This window comes from Scylla paramamosain, chromosome 37, assembly GCF_035594125.1.
Source record: "Scylla paramamosain isolate STU-SP2022 chromosome 37, ASM3559412v1, whole genome shotgun sequence".
In the NCBI taxonomy this organism is placed as follows: domain Eukaryota; kingdom Metazoa; phylum Arthropoda; class Malacostraca; order Decapoda; family Portunidae; genus Scylla; species Scylla paramamosain.
In genome coordinates this window covers 6,057,501-6,075,000 of record NC_087187.1, presented here as the reverse complement: position 1 = coordinate 6,075,000, position 17,500 = coordinate 6,057,501, and the positions used below count along the sequence as shown (strand labels likewise).

Here is a 17,500-nt window from a genome sequence, read left to right as displayed (position 1 = left end):
TTTGTTTTCTTCGTATCTTTCTTTCTTTCATTCGTTCTTTTGTGTCTTTTTCTTTTCTTTCTTTCTTTTCTTTTTTTTTCTTTTTTCCATTCTCGTTTATTCATTCATTTATTTTTCTTTCTTTTTTCTTTCACTCATTTTTCTTTTTCATTAATTCTTTCTTTCTCTCTTTCTTTTTTTCTTTCTTTCTTTAAATCTTCCTTTCGTTTTTCTTTCCTTTTCCTTTTCATTCATTAATTTGATTTTTTTCCTTTCTTTTTTCTTTCCTTTCTTTTTTGTTTTTGTTCTCTGTTGCTGTTTTTAACATTTGTTCCGAAGAATATATATATATTTTTTCGACTATCTTCTGTGCATCTGTGCTTCATTTATCAACTTGTTACTTGAGTTATCCATCTGTTTGTTTGTCTTTGTTTTGTCTGTGGATTCTAGTTGATTGCTTTGTCTGTTTGTCTAATCATCTGTATGTGTAACGATCTGTTTGTCTGTCTGTCTATTCTGTGATGACCTTTCGCTGTCCTTCCTTCCACTCAAGCAAGCAAACAGTCCCTCTCTTATCCTCTCTGTCTCATCACGTGACCCAATACCTTTAGTTGTTGTCTTGTTGCACACTTCATCAGTTGCCTGTTTACCTGTTTACTCTCACTCTTCTCATTACGTCCTCGCTTGTAAATCCATCTGTACATGCAATTTTCGTATAATTCTTCTTATAAACCACATTTTTTTACAGATTCTTTCTCTATGCACTATTAATTGTTCGCATTTCACACTTGTATAGTAAAGGTACCAGATAAAACCTATTAGCATTCTCAATTTCATCTCCATCCTCATAGCGCAGTTGATTAAAACCTTCCTGATAAGTAGAAAATGTTGTCTCCCATTCTTTTTCTTTCTTTCTTGGTTCCTTCATGTACACTCACCATGCTTTCAGGGTCATCGAAGTGTTTCAACGGTTTGATAGGTCTTCGTCTTAACAGTCTGATTCTGATCTCCATTCTCATACTCAAGGTGGTCAAAACCTTCCTCTAAGTTTCAAATGCTGTCTCTTTTTTTTATTTCTTTCTCGCTTTCTCTGTCTCTACGGATCCTGCTACTAAGATCGTTAAAATGCTCTTATTGCTTGATAGACCCCTCTCTTTATTTCTTGCTCGCTTTCTCTGTCTCCACGGATCCTGCTACTAAGGTCGTTAAAATGTTCTACTTGATGGGTCTTCCTCCATTCAGTATCTCCAGTCTAACTCTCTGCTTTCTTTTTGTCTCAGTTTTACTAGCATTGATTCCCAGCTTTCCTGTCATAACTCTCCTGCAGCTTGGCCACCAGTGCTTCAAGTGGGCCAGAAGCACAGTATCATCTGCATACTTTATGTTATTCCCATTTTTTTCTCCTCCGGTTGATATTCGTTCCGTGTCTTCCAGCTCCTCTGTCACTTGCTTGCTGTCGGCTTAAAGGAAAAAAAAAAAAAAGAAAAAGAAAAATTAATCTGATGTCAGGCTACTCATTCTTACGTAACTCCTCTTGTTCGTACCCAGTCTCTCCTCCCTCCATTAGCTTCCACCGCTGACTTTTCAATTTTATTCATTTACTTATTTTATTTATTTATTTATTTATTTTTTTATGTAGGGGTGCACCGGCCAAGGACATTAAAATTAATAGAGAAAAAAAAAAAAAAAAGGCCCACTGAGATGCCATTCCACGTAGAGCGAGAAACGATCATCAGAAATTAGAGGATAAGTGTCTTGAAAGCTCCCTCTTGAAAAGTTCAAGTAAAAAGGAAGGACAAATACAGAATACTCACTTCTCACAAAAAAAAAAAAAAGTAAAAAAAAAGATATATAAATAAAAATATATAAAAAATAAATAAATAAAATAAATAGAAACTGAAATGAGATACATAGATCAGTAGATAGGTTAAGTAGACGAATAATCAAATAAAAAAATCGATAAAACTAAAAGATGAATGAATAAATCAGTCAGTCAATTCATCAATCATTAGTCAACCAAGCTCCGACTAGACACCACGAAAAAATTCCTTTTACCCAACAGTTAACTTATTCACCAATCATTGATCCATTAATCACTCGTGCCCTGCCCCCACAGATCTGGTCAACAGGACTCGCCTCATGGGACCCTTTCTCTAGTCTGACTGAGGACCTGAATGACGGAAGCCTGACAGAGACGAGAGAGACTGTGGAGGAAGCACCCTTGAGCCCAGAAGGAGGAGGAGGAGGAGGAGGAGGAGCGATTGGAAGTGGTAGTGAAGGAGAGAGGGAAGGAGGAGGAGGAGGAGGGGAGAAGGAGCAACCTCGTGTGTATGTCTCCTCAGCGAGCCCCAGCAGAAGGCCTCCAGACCTCGTTTTCTTTCAAGAGGGTGACGTGACTCCTCCCTCATCAGCTGTGATGCGCAACACACCCTCCAGCATCCCCTCCAACTCTCACAGGATGGCGCAGGTATGTGTGTGTGTGTGTGTGTGTGTGTGTGTGTGTGTGTGTGTGTGTGTGTGTGTGTGTGTGTGTATTTATGTTTATGATTTTCTCTCTGTCTGTCTATTTGTTTGTCTGTCTGTCTGTCTGCCTGTCTGTGTTTTTTTCTGTTTTTTTCTGTCTGTCTGTTTGTGTGTTTTTTTTCTATACATCTCTGCTTTTTCTTTGTCTGCTTTGTTTTTGTTTTTGTTGTCAGTTTGTCAGTTTATTTTCTTTCTGTTTTGATCTTTAGGTCTGTTTTGTTCTCGTCAGTTTTTCTTTATCTGTCCGTATTTGTGTCTTTCTCTGCCTATATTTCTGCCTGCTTATCTGTTTGTTTCTTTATCCGCCTGTCTGTCAGTCAGCAAATCAGTCAGTCAGTCAGTCAGTTTGTCAGTCACTTCCTTTCCTCCCTTCCTCCCTTCTCCCTCCTCTCCTCGCTTTACGAACTCCTCCCAGTTCACCTTAGTTACGAACACCTCCCAGCCTTTCTCCTCGACTTACGAACCGTGCCATCCTTCCCTCCTGCAGGACATCCGCAGCTACACGTCTTACGAGAGCGTACAACTGCCGGGGAGCATCATGGACGACACGCGCCCCCTGGCCAACTCGGACTCACTGCAGGCCAAATACGACAAGTACCAGAACCACTTCAAGCTGCAGAAAGGCTCCGACGACTCCAAGGTAAGGACGACCTGTGAATTTATACTGGCAGGGAGAAAAAATTGTAGATTATCGAGGTAGAAAAGGGATAGAGTGATTGTTTTAGTTTTCTTTCTTGTTTCATTTTTTTTCTGTTCTGTTTTGTTCTCTTTTCTTCCATTGTGTTATGTTCTACTCTATCCTGTTATATTCTATTCTATACAGGTAGGAAGAGGAAAAGATGGATTATTGAGGTAGAAAGGGATAACGAACATTTTTTTTCTTTTCTTTATTCTTTTCTCCTATCCTGTCTCTCCTTCCATTCTATTCTGTTCTATTATATCCTACTATACTCTATCCTCCTCTGTTTTATTTAGTTTTGTTATACCATGTTATGTTAAGTTAAGACGACCGGAGCGCGCTGAGAACAAGGCTCTGGTGGAAGAAAACGACTCTAAGGGAATCACCAATCACCTTTAACTTAACCCCGTACTTGATCTACCGCGGATGTCATAGAGGTGAAGAATCGGGTTTTCATGGGTACTTCTCTCGATGATGATGCAGGATACTTGTTACACTATCACCAGGGTTATGATACACACTACAGGGACGGTCACGCTCAAGTCACGGCATGCTCACGGCCCAGTCATATATTGTTGTATGCATTTCAATGGAAGCGTTCACACTGGCGCTCACGGTCCCCATTGAAGAGCGTGTAGTAATGACTGACCCGTGACCTGAGCGTGACCGTCCCCATATAGTGTAACTTTCACTAGAGGTTGTTGAAAGTTGTAGAAATAAGACGCAGACACATTTGAGAATACGTTATGAGCTTCGATTCCTGTTAATTTTTCATGGGTTGGCTACAAGGTGATATTAAACAGCAACACACGTTCATGTCCCAGCTAGACTGTTTGACTCATACTCCATATTGACTACACTATGAAACAAGGGAGAAGAAGTGCGATTTTGTGTCTGTTATTTTTGATTGGCGGGGGGGGGAGAGAGAGAGAGAGAGAGAGAGAGAGAGAGAGAGAGAGAGAGAGAGAGAGAGAGAGAGAGAGAGAGAGAGAGAGAGAGAGAGAGAGAGAGAGAGAGAGAGAGAGAGTAGTGACATAAGTTAAATAAAAGAAAATAAAGGCAAAGACCATACAGTACATAACAGGCAGACACACAGACAGACAGAGGTAAAGGCACACATATATAGAGAAAGACAGAAAGACAGACAGACAGACAGATAAACATAAAAATAGAAAGACAGACAGACAGACAGATATACATAAAAATAGAAAGACAGACAGACAGACATATATATATATATATATATATATATATATATATATATATATATATATATATATATATATATATATATATATATATATATATATATATATATATATATATATATATATATACAAATAGACAGACAGACAGACAGATATATATACAAATAGACAGACAGACAAATATACATACAAATAGACAGACAGACAGATATGCATACAAATAGACAGACAGACAGACAGACAGACAGACTACATACAAAGGCAGACAGATATACAGAAAGACAGATAAACAAATAGACAGAGGCAAAGAAAGAGAGACTGATAAAGAAAGAGAGACAGACAAAAACATACATACGTACGTACATACATGCATACATACATATAGGCAGACAGAGATAGACAGGCAGACAGACAGACAGACAGACAGGCAGACAGAGATGCATCAAGCAGATCAAACTTTAATTTTTGTTAGTATCGTCGTGAATATCACTTCCCCTTCCGGGTCACCTAAAGTTCACACACACACACACACACACACACACACACACACACACACACACACACACACACACACACACACACACACACACACACACACACACACACAGAGCAGGCAGTAATGGCGGTGTTGCCTGAAGTAATTGTTTATATTTTTCAACCTTCATCTATCTGTCTGTATTAATATGGCGACAAATATATTTGTTGTAATATATTTGATTAATAACTGAGTGACTATTTCTTTGTTTCTCTCCGTTTTCTTCTTCGCGTTTGTGAGAACCAAGGATCATTGCTACTGCACCCCAGCCTTTTTACGGTCAGTGGAAATGGGAGGGGAAGGGGAAAAAGAAGATGAAGTTTTGCACAAGTTAGTCATGAAGTTATGTAATGTATTAGTGGTTCACAGAAAACGAAAAGGGTATGGGTAATTTTCTTTAATTATTCAGGGGGACTGCGCTGAAAGGAACTTGAGGCTAAAAGCATGATACGATTGTTGTTGTTTTTGTTGTTGTTGTTGTTGCGTTGTTGTTGTTGTTGTTGTTGTTGTGTTGTTGTTGTTGTTGTTGTTGTTGTTGTTGAGATGATGGTGGTGGTAGTGATGGTGGTGGCGGTATCAGTAATAACATTAGTGGTTGCTGTAGTCGTAGTAGCAGCAGCAGTAACAACAGCAGCAGCATACACAAAGCGAACATAAACATTGAACTTAGCGCCACTCGAACAAAACAAACAACTCAGCAACAAATTGACAGAAAAATCAACCACCCTTTCATAAATAATTCTGTGTGTGTGTGTGTGTGTGTGTGTGTGTGTGTGTGTGTGTGTGTGTGTGTGTGTGTGTGTGTAGTGACGACAATTCCCCATCACTTTAGCACCAATTATTGCATCTCCTCCTCACATCTTTCTTTCACCTGACACTTTCCTTCTCCTCCTTCCCCTCCTTGCGCCCTTGTTCTTTTCCGAGTCCCTTTTGTCCTCCTGTGCCTCCTCCCACTCCTCCGTGCCCTTGAATGAAGCATAGTGACATGGGTCGATAGTGCTGTGTGCCAATTACGTAAGATAGAGGGACTGTCAGTAATGGTAAGGGTACTCTATGGTGCTAATGGGGATGGTGGTGGTGGTGGTGGCGGCGGCAGGTGGTGGTGGTGGTGGCGGCGGCAGGTGGTGGTGGTGGTGGTGGTAGTAATAAGGACAAGAGTAGGAGTATTTGTAGAATTTGTATTGTAGTAGTAGGTTATTGGTATTATTAGGTGCTTTTGTTGCTGTGAGTAGTTGTAGTTGTAGTAGTAGTAGTAGTAGTAGTAGTAGTAGTAGTAATAGTAGTTGTAATAGTAGGCTTTTTCTATTCAGTGGGTTTTTTTTATTGGGTTTTTGTTGCCCTTGTCCAGTGTCCCTCCTACATAGAAAAAAGTAGTAGCAGTAGTAGTAACAACAGCAACAACAATAGCAATAACGATAATAATAATAATAATAATAATAATAATAATAATAATAATAATAATAATAATAATAATAATAATAATAAAAGTTGTAGTAGTAGTAATAGTAGTAGTAGCAGTAGTAGCAGTAGTAGCAACATTGATAGTAGTAGTACTAGTGGTGGCAACATTCGAACGTAACTACCCATTTAGTAGTAGTAGCAGAAGCAGCAATAACAGAAGTACCTATGAAAGCCACCACCACCACCACCACCACCACTACCACCTCCATCTCACGCCCAGGTCTCCGTCATTGTGTGGGGCGTGCTGTATGAATAAGTGAGGTGCATTCCTTCCTTCCACGCCCTCGCTGTCACTTTCCCCGCCTCCCGCCCTGCACCGCCCTACATATTTCACGTCCTGCTTTGTCCTGCCGTCATGTTAGTCTACCCTCTTTCAATTCTGCATCTCTTTTTTCTTCTTCTTCTTTTCCTCTGCTGTTACGGTGTTTTGCTTAACATTCTTCCTCTTTTTATTTTTCTTTGCCATAAATTGTAGGATCTTTTATTTGTTTCTTCCTTATTTTTTGTTTGTTTATTTGTTTACGTATGTATTTTTCGCTTATGTTTATTGTTATTTCCCGATCTATATTTTTCAATGGGTTTTCTTCGTTAAAATTACAGCTACTCTTTATTTTCTCCCTTTTTTTTTTTAGCGTCTCTTTAATTTGAGTAAAAAAAAAATCGTACTGTTTATTTCCTTTTTTGTTCTTCTATACTGTCTTGTTTTCCATGATTTTATTTCTTGTCGTGTTTTTGTTTATATTTCTTTCATTCGTGCTTGCGTTCCTCCTCGTATTATCCTTGCCTTATTATTTAATCTTCCGCACTTTTTATCAGCTGAAGTACGTAGTATTGTATGAATTTCTTTTCGTCTTTCTTTGTTTTCCTTTGTTAGTTTGTTAATTAGTTTGTTAGCTAGCTGTTTCTCTCTTTTTTCTCATGCTTCCTTCCTTGCTTTCTTTCTTTGTTTTTTTTTCCTCATTTTTCTTTTCTGGCAAGTGCCTGTTTGTCTGTGTATTTCTTTCTTCTTCCTTTCTTTCTTTCTTTCTTTTTTTCTTTCTTTCTTTCTTTCTTCTTTTCTTTCTTTCTTTCTCTCCTGTTTTTCAGCCCGCCCGTTAGTCTGTCTGCTTTTTATTTTTTTCCTTTCTTTCCTTCCTTTTCTCTCTTTCTTCCTTTCTTTTTTCTCTTTCTTTCTTTCTTTCTTTCTTTCTTCCTGTCTGTCTATTTTCTTTCTTCCTGTTCATCCCTCTTTCTCCATGTTTTCTTCTTAACTAAATCCTCGGAGGCTTTCTTTCTCGCTATAAGTTTTTTTTTTTCACTTTAGTCTGCCTTCATTACGTTTTCTCTTTCATTAAGATTGCAGGAGGACTAAGTTGTTTACCGTCATGAGGAGTGTGTGGCATCGAACTCTTGTTTATCACGCTAATTTATTACGCTAGCTGGTTTATCACGCTCATACATCATTAGGGTGTCACGCTTTCTGGGGCTGACCTAGTGCTGGTGACGGAAAGTTAGTGTTCACCAATCAAAGGTTTCATAGCATTTATATAACCTCCAATTCTGGGTAATTTTTTTCTGGTTCTCTCTTCACTTACTGGCGCCTCAGTAGAATTATTATTATTTTTTTCTTTTTGTTACTCTAGGCCAATGTTCCTCTTACATCGTTACCAGTTGTTCTGTTTGTGTCTATTGTTGTACTGATACTAGTGCTTATGTTAGTGTTCATGAGTGGTTATGTTCGTCCTTTCCCTGCTATGGTCTTTTCTCTTTGTTGTCCCAAGCCAGTGTTCCTCTTACGTAAAAAGAATGTGAACGTTAACAGTTGTTCTGTTTGTGTCTATTGTTGTGATGATACTAGTGCTTATGCTATGTGTCTGTGTTAATCCTTTCAGTGCTGTGATCCTTTGTTGATATTCAGAGCCGCTGTAAATATTGACTGTACGGACGAACACACTGGGAAAAGAGAAAATCGGGTTTTATTTTCTCTTTTCATAGGCATTCAAGAAAGTGTAGTACAAATCCAGAAAGCTGTAGGTGCTTATGGAAGGAGTTGTGTTACAGTGAAAGGGTTAAAGTTTGCATTCTCGAAGTATTTCTGTTTACAAACATTGTCTGGATGGGGAAGAGGCTTCCCTACATTAATTTACTTTAACGATATAATTAGTTTAAACAGATGAGCATCAAGACACTTATGACCAAGTATTTAAAATCTGTATCTATAATTATCTTTTTGGATATTTGTGGATACTGAGAGAGCTCTTTACATTTTTTTATTTTTTTTTTATTTTTGGCCGGTCTCCGTAACACGTAAAAAGAAAAAAAAAAGATAAAATAAATAAACAAATAAAATGCGTAAGTGGTAGTTTTCTACGGGGGCATGGGCGGTGTCTTTGTAGGAACACAGCCCAGGTTGGAAGCCCGGCACAGGGACACAAGCTTGCCGCCAGTGCCCTCCCCTTGGCGTCAATAGAATGTATAAATAGTATAGATTGGCTGCTGGAGCGCTCTTGAGTAGCCTGGCAATGATGAGTTGCCTCAAATGACACAGCTGCCTCCTTAGCGTAATGGTTAACACGTGCGGCTCACAACTTAGAACTCTAGGTTTCGATTCCCGGACAGGTGGAGGCGGGAGAGCACTGAGCAGGCTCCTCACCTCTTTATCTCCTCACACGCGAGTTAGAAACATTTGAAACACTTGCAACACTTTATTATACCCACTTCAAATACATACACTTAAACATGCATGAAATATAGTTTATAGGCCGCCCTTTTTAGTCTGAAGGTTTTTGGGAAGCAGTGGGTTAATTTTTGGGTCTGCAGCCTTCCCGTATAAACATCTCGAACCTTTATCCGGGGCGATGCACTCTTATGTAAGTCAATATATGCTCCAAGTATGAAGGAGTGATGCCTTTAACTTTTACATACACTGGTTGGCGAATAGTAGCGAGAGAGGCGTCAGTTGTTGCGCATCCCGTGTTTCCTAATGGGGAGTAATTCACACAAGTACTGAACTCTTTCATTGCCATGGTCATCCTTTATCAACATTGAGAGTACTGGAAAAGAAGAAGAAAACTTTGCATTCTCATCTTCATCATCATTTATGTCATCATCCCATTATTTCTATCAGCAATCATTTTCACCCTCCTAAACAAACAATATTAACCTCCCTTCTACGATCTGTTTACTGTTGTTCTCCTTTTTTTTTATTTCACTTGTTCCCTTGTTTCTGTTCATCATCATCATCATTATCATCCTTATTCTCATCATCACCTTAATCATCATCACGATCATCATCATCATCATCACCACCATCATTGTCGCCAACATCATCGTCGTCATCATTATCATCACAAGAGCACAAGAACATAAGATGACAATGGAAGCTGCAGGAAGCCACCAGGCCTACACGTGGCAGTCCCTGTACGAAACACACCAACTTAGTATGCATTTCCACCGATCATCCCCATCCATAAAATTTATAGATACATTTAATGTATCTAATCTTCTAAATCTCCCTGATGAATCCGCACGAACAACCTGATTACTGAGTCCATTCCATTTACCTATCACTATTTCTGAGACCATCACCATCATCATCACTATCACCGTCACCATCATCATCACTATCACCATCACCATCACTATCACCATCACCATCGTCATCACTATCACCATCATCATCATCACTATCACCATCACCATCATCACTATCACCATCACCATCACTATCACCATCACCATCATCATCACGATCACCATCACCATCATCACTATCACCATCACCATCACTATCACCATCACCATCATCATCACCATCACCATCACCATCATCATCACTATCACCATCACCATCGTCATCACTATCATCATCACCATCATCATCACTATCACCATCACCATCATCACTATCACCATCATCATCACTATCACCATCACCATCATCACTATCACCATCACCATCGTCATCACTATCACCATCACCATCATCATCACTATCACCATCACCATCACCATCACTATCACCATCACCATCATCATCACTATCACCATCACCATCATCATCACTATCACCATCACCATCATCACTATCACCATCACCATCACTATCACCATCACCATCATCATCACTATCACCATCACCATCATCATCACTATCACCATCACCATCATCATCACTATCACCATCACCATCACTATCACCATCACCATCACCATGATCATCATTATCACCATCATCATCACTATCACCATCACCATCATCATCACCATCATCATCACTATCACCATCACCATCATCACTATCACCATCATTATCACTATCACCATCACCATCATCACTATCACCATCACCATCGTCATCACTATCACAATCACCATCATCATCACTATCACCATCACCATCACCATCACTATCACCATCACCATCATCATCACTATCACCATCACCATCATCATCACTATCACCATCACCATCATCATCACTATCACCATCACCATCACTATCACCATCACCATCACTATCACCATCACCATCACCATCACCATCACCATCACTATCACCATCACCATCACTATCACCATCACCACGTCATCACTATCACCATCACCATCATCATCACTATCACCATCACCATCATCATCACTATCACCATCACCATCACTATCACCATCACCATCATCAACACCATCACCATCATCATCACCATCACTATCACCATCACCATCATCATCACCATCACCATCACCATCACTATCACCATCACCATCACTATCACCATCACCATCACCATCACTATCACCATCACCATCATCATCACTATCACCATCACCATCATCATCACTATCACCATCACCATGATCATCACTATCACCATCACCATCATCATCACTATCACCATCACCATCACCATCACTATCACCATCACCATCACTATCACCATCACCATCATCATCACCATCACCATCATCATCACTATCACCATCACCATCACCATCACCACCACCATCGTCACTAATCTTGATGAGGGAACGTGGAGAAAACATTCCCAACATCACTACAATATACATTAAGCATCAACTGGAGCGCCACAAACACACGTATGGATTTGTTGTGGTGCAGAAAATCCGTTTGCTCATAAATTAAGTGAAGATGCAGAGTTCTGGCACGCTATTAAATCCTGAGAATCGATGGATAATTTTCTATCGAATGTATTACGTGGTATTTGTTCGTCTGATGGTACGGAATGGGGGCGTGGGGGGTGTGGGAGAGGCTTTGGGTGGGTGAGGAGGGGGTGCGGTGGATGCGTGGGCGTATTGTTGAAATACTGGAATTTGTGTGGTGAGTGAGCCAGTGTTTTGGTATGTGTTTTGGCATTTATGTGTGTGTGGGGGTGAGGGGTGTTTAGCTGTGTGTGTGTGGGAGTGGTGGATAAAAAGGGGTAGTGTTTGGGATGTGGAGGGGAGGGGAAGTGGTAGAAATCATGTTGAACTGCCCTTTGTACATGTGAAGTAGTGTGGGAGTGTTTGTGGATGGACAGGTGTTTGGGATGTGATGTGGAAGGAAAAGGAAGTTTTTGGAGATGTGTTAGATGTGGAGTATGGTGTGGGTGTGTCTAGGTGGAGAACAGAGGGGCAGTGTTTGGGATGTAGAGTGAAGTGGAAAAGTGACTGAATGTGGAGGAAAATGGAAATTTTGGCGTGTCTTAGGTGTAGAGGAGTGTGTAAATGTTTAAATGGACAGACAGGTGTTTGGAATGTGGAGGAGTGAAGGATGCAATATGGAAAAGGAAAATATTTTAGGGGTACATCAGATATGGATCAGTGTGGACGAGAGGTGGCAGTAACAAGAACAATACTAGCGTGTGTGGGTGTGGAGGCGAGGATCACTGGGATGTGGAGGTGTGGACGTGAGGTGTACTGTAGGAATGTGGAGGAGAGGGGAAGTATAGGAGTGTAGGGGGAAGAACAGTGGTGAGTGATGAGTGTGTATGGGAGGGTGTCGCGTGAGGTGAGGGGCAATGGGATATAGGTAGTGTGGGGAGAGGAAGTGGGTAGTGTAGGGTGTGGGGTGAGGGGGAAGTGTTGGGGAGGGGTGTGAAGGCAGGCTCAGTGTGGGGTGTGAGGAGGATGTATGCTGGAGGGCAGTTTATCAGTATGTCAGTGTGTCCGTCATGTACCTCCTATTCATTTATACTCCTGGCTCCTCCCTTGCCTACTTTCTATCCCTCCCCTCTCTCTCTCTTTCTCTCTCTCTCTCTCTCTCTCTCTCTCTCTTTCATCTGGTGTCGTAATCAACCCACACACACCCACACACACACACACACACTCACACACAGAGTCGCCTCGTCCTAGAATCCCTCACGCATATTTTGACGTGACTAGATTGTAGGTATAAATATTACCCACTGCAGCGAGCCGCCAAGTGTGAGTTATCGGGAATCCATAGCGAGAGGGAGAGAATTCAAGGCGCCGCGCTTGGAAACCATCCACGACATCCGCTCCTACTAGTATGGATTACGCCTGGATTGGACTTGGATTACACCTGGATTTACCAGCGCGAGCCCCATCCTGCGTTTAGTACGGCACTGCTTCGCCTTGTGCTCGCCCGTGCAGCCAATGAGCGCGCGTATCGTCCATTGAGCGCTCGAGGGTTACGTGACTGGCAGCGGGAAGGGAGAGGTGGTGTAAGCGGGGACTTCAGTGTGTGGTGGGCCAGGGTCGTGGCGTGGCGGTGTGGCTCCCTGGCGGCCGAGCGTGTGTGACCCCCATAGTGCCGTGGCCAGGCAGGAACGTAACGTCATAGGGGAAGTAATGCAGTGCCTGTTATTCCTGGAAACTTGAACACAACATAGCATCACAAGGAAAACTGAAAAAAAAGAAAAAAAAAAAAATCGGCCAACACAATTACACGATTGCAAGAGACACGAGGGAATAAAGTCATGCAGTGTCTGTTATTCGTGGGAGCTTAACACACCCCATTGAGTGCTAGTAACAACATGACATGACAATAACGCACATTGAAGTATACGATTTCAAGGGGGAAAAGTAAGGTTACAGGCACTACATTAATTTCCTCCATCACTTTACTGTCATTGGTGGCTTTGGAAGTTATACTCTAACCTTGCACTAGTCAATTTCATCAAGAGGAGAAACCACAGGAGTCGGAGGATTAACTTGCACATCTCAGCGTGACTCCAAACGTGATTCGAGGAGAGTCAATGAAGAAGCACCGTACAAATCAATCTCACCCAAGTATTCCTGGCCTGCTGATGTGATTCCTGCAGATTACGAGTGTGTTAGAGACAGTGAGACGCATCAACACAGGAGCACACCAACCTCACCCAAGAATTACTGGCCTACTGATGTAATTCCTGCAAATATTACGAGTGAATTACATAGATGAGACGCATCAACACACGGGCACACCAACCTCACCTGAGAATTATTAGCCTACTGATATGATTACTGGAGATTACGAGTGAATAAGGTGTGCTTGACGCAATTAGTGAGACGCACCAACACACGGGCACACACACACACACACACACACACACACACCATCAAGTCCCCATTAAGGTGCCGTGGGTGGCCGCTACAGCCCCGCAGGACAAGGCCACTCAATTCAGCAAGTAGACGTGGCGAGGGTCGGCATTCTCTCAGTGCAAGGCCAGTGTGACAGACAGGATGGGGTTACATTAAGAGCACGACAGAGGAATAAATATACAAGGGAAGAAAAAAAAGAGTATATTAGAGGAACAGTAGTGCAAATCCAGTGTGATAGACAAACGGGGTTACATTAAGAGCACGGCAGAGGAATAAATATACAAGGAAAAAAAAAACAGTAAATATATTAGAGGAACAAACATACGAGTCGTGAAACGGAAGAAAATAGCAATGTAATAGTAATAGTAGTGAAAATCCAGTGTGACAGACAGGACGGGTTACATTAAGAGGCAGAGGAATAAACAAACAAGTCTAAAAGGGGAGAGAAAACAAACAAACAAACAAACAAACTGTAAATATCGTAGAAGAACAAACATACGAGTCGTGAAAGGGAGGAAAAATAGTAAACAGAAAACGGAATATAATAAGTCGTGAAGAAGGAAGAAAACTATAAAAAGAGAAGGAAATGCAATAAATATATCGTAAAATGAAGAAAGAAAAAAACAGTAAGCAAAGAAGGGAATGCAATAAATAAGAGACCTAAATGAAGTAAGAAGAAGAAAACAAATCGTAAACTGGGAGAAGACATTAAACAAGTTAGTAAAAGGAAAAAAAGTAAATAAAGAAAAATACAATAAACAAGTAAAAAAGAAAAAAAAAGTAAACCAGTGAAGAACAAATAAAACAGAAATGCAGTAAAAAAGCGTAGAGGAGAAGGAAAAACAGTAAGTAAATTATAGAAAAGAGAAGAAAAAGCAAGTGAAGAAGTAAAAGAGAAGGAAAGGAGAAAACAAGTAGTAAAAGAGAAGAAAACAATAAAAATATAAAAAAAGGGGAAAAAGTAAACATATCGTGAAAGAAAAATAATTCAGTAAACAAACCTTTAGATAAATAGTAAACAAATAGAAAAGAAGTAGAATGAAATAAACAAATAAGAGAAAAGAAAAAAAAGAGTAAACAAGACATAAAAGAAGAAAACGATAACCATAAACAAGAGGTAAAAGAAGAGAAACAATAAACAAATCAAAGAAAAGAGAAGAGAACAAATAAACAAGTAAAAGAGAACAGAAAACAAAGCAAGTAAACGAATGAAAGAAGAAAACAATAAACAAGCCATAAAGGAGAAGAAAAGAGAGCCATAAACAAGTGGTAAAAGGAGAAAAAACAGTATAAAAAAATAAAATATAAAAGAAGGAAACAAATAAACAAGTAAAAGAGAAGAGAAAACAAAAAAAAACAAAAAAAAAAAAACAGCAGATAAATACAATAGACAAGTAGCGGAGAAGAAAACAGCAAACAATTCGTAAAGGGGAAAAGGAAAGACAGAACAACCATATCGATTTTTACCCTTTTTCTTCAATAGTTTTCTTCGACTGAGACACCTTCAGGAGACCGGCAAGGCAGAAGATCACACACACACACACACACACACACACACACACACACACACACACACGCACACACACATTACTTTTATTTTCTCTAATCTTTTCCTTCCACTTGTACGTTAGTAAGAAGCGTCCGTTGTTCACTGGTAGTAGTAGTGGTAGTAGTAGTAGTAGTAATAGTAGTAGTAGTAGTAGTAGTAGTTAACAAAGTACATGCAGTATTATAAGAACTTTGTATTAAAATAAAAAAAAAGAGAAAATACAAGGAACATTTTGAAAAGAATAAATAATTGTAAAAAAGAATAATTATATTTGTTGAAAAAGTACGGGAATATAAAATGATGATAGGTAAATAAATTGGAATTGAAAGCTCCGAGACTCTATTTCTATATTACATTTATTATCAAACCTGCCACATTACTATCAAAAAGAAAACCAAAGTGAAAACCAACACAGGTGAAAGTAACACAATCTTCACACGCATAAACACTCACTCACTTGATCAGTATACTATATTTGTGACTATTTTTACTCTTCAACCGTAAAAACGTGATATATTTCTATTAAAAAGACAGATAACCAACACAAGAAAAAAGAGCAACAAAAACACATCCTTCACACATACAGACACTCACTCGCGTGCCTCGTTTCTGCACTATTATCTATAAACAACAATAAAAATTTACCATATATTTAACACAGGAAGAAATAACAATAACACAACACTCCCATATACACTCATTATATTTATTTACATTTTGTACTTTATCATTTTCATACAGTCTTCAAAACTCACTATATTCCAATAAAAAAAAAAAGACGAAAACAAATAGAAATAACGAACACAAATACGAAACAGAAACAGTAACACAACATTCACTCAGTCACTCTCACACACACTCATCCGGAATCAGTGAAGAAGCACAACCAGCCACACTCCCCACCAGTGACGCACCAGCAGACACCCTCCCATAGAAGCACAGCCAGCCACTCTCCCATCATGAAACGCTATGACCCTCTTAGGAATTACATCAAGCCTGCCAACGCTGACATCTCCCTGCCCCGCTACACCCCAAGCACCCCAGCCTACCGCCGTCCCTCCTTCTCCCCCATCACCCCACCCCGCCTTTCTTCCACCCGCCACCACTCCAGCTTTCTCTCCTCCGCCCGCCGCCCACCAGAAGTCAGGCATGTTGCGCAGTTCCAGGTAAAGGCATTTGTTACCTGGATACCTGATGGATGGTTAGGAAGGTAACGGTATTATATTGGCGTGTCTCTTTATTTTCGGCGCCTCCAGGATTATGTGAGTTTTTTGGGTGTTGTTGATGGTAAATGTTAGTGTTTGTAGCTTAATCTTTTCACTGTTACGCAATATTTTCTCAATGTACAATTTTCAGATAGTTTTCCACGACAGCCTCTTAAATATGTAGTTCTGTAGGTTAGGAAAGGTGATATTAACCATCTTTTACATCGTTTCTGTGTCCAAGGAAATACGAGTAGTTTTCTTTCTTTTACAGTGTTTTGTATGTTGATATAAGAAGACCATAGCAGTGAAGGAGTTAAGGGAACGTATCTATTATTATGAAACTGTTTTCAAGGCCACAGGCATTGTTGGTCTGGTTCGCATCGATGTCTTTCTTATTGTTAATGCGGAATTCTAATTAAGCTGTCACCAAATTCATGAAAACTCCATAGAAAACCACGCTGACTTCTAAAAGGACCTGTTAAACTATCCATAGAATCATGAAGACACCCTTGAAAATCCCAATAATGTCCAGTACAGGTTGTTGAACTATCACTTGGATTATGAAACTCTTTGAAAACCACAACAGCCTCCTCACTAGAATCATGAAAACACCTTCAAAACTCCGTTAAGTCACTACCAGAATCATGAAAACCATTGAAAACCCCAATAATTTCCATTAGAGCCTATTAAACTCGAGCCCCAATAACTTTCTCTAGACTAAAGCCTGCTAAACTATTGCTATAAGAATTAAAATACTCCTGAAAACCTCAATAACTTCCACTAAAGTATGTTAGATTATCACAAGTACTATGTAAACCTTTAAGGACCCCAATAAGTTCA

At 40.0% G+C, this 17,500-nt stretch overlaps 1 protein-coding gene across 1 annotated transcript in view; it reads left to right on the top strand.

The window, feature by feature from the left end:
* Positions 1-17,500, top strand: part of LOC135091218 (anoctamin-5-like) — a 67,109-nt gene that overhangs the window by 14,202 nt on the left and 35,407 nt on the right. Inside the window, exons 3-4 of the mRNA XM_063988662.1 lie at positions 2,096-2,446; positions 2,990-3,142. Of these exons, the coding sequence (XP_063844732.1) occupies positions 2,096-2,446; positions 2,990-3,142 (504 nt within the window). The remainder of the gene's footprint in view (positions 1-2,095; positions 2,447-2,989; positions 3,143-17,500) is intronic.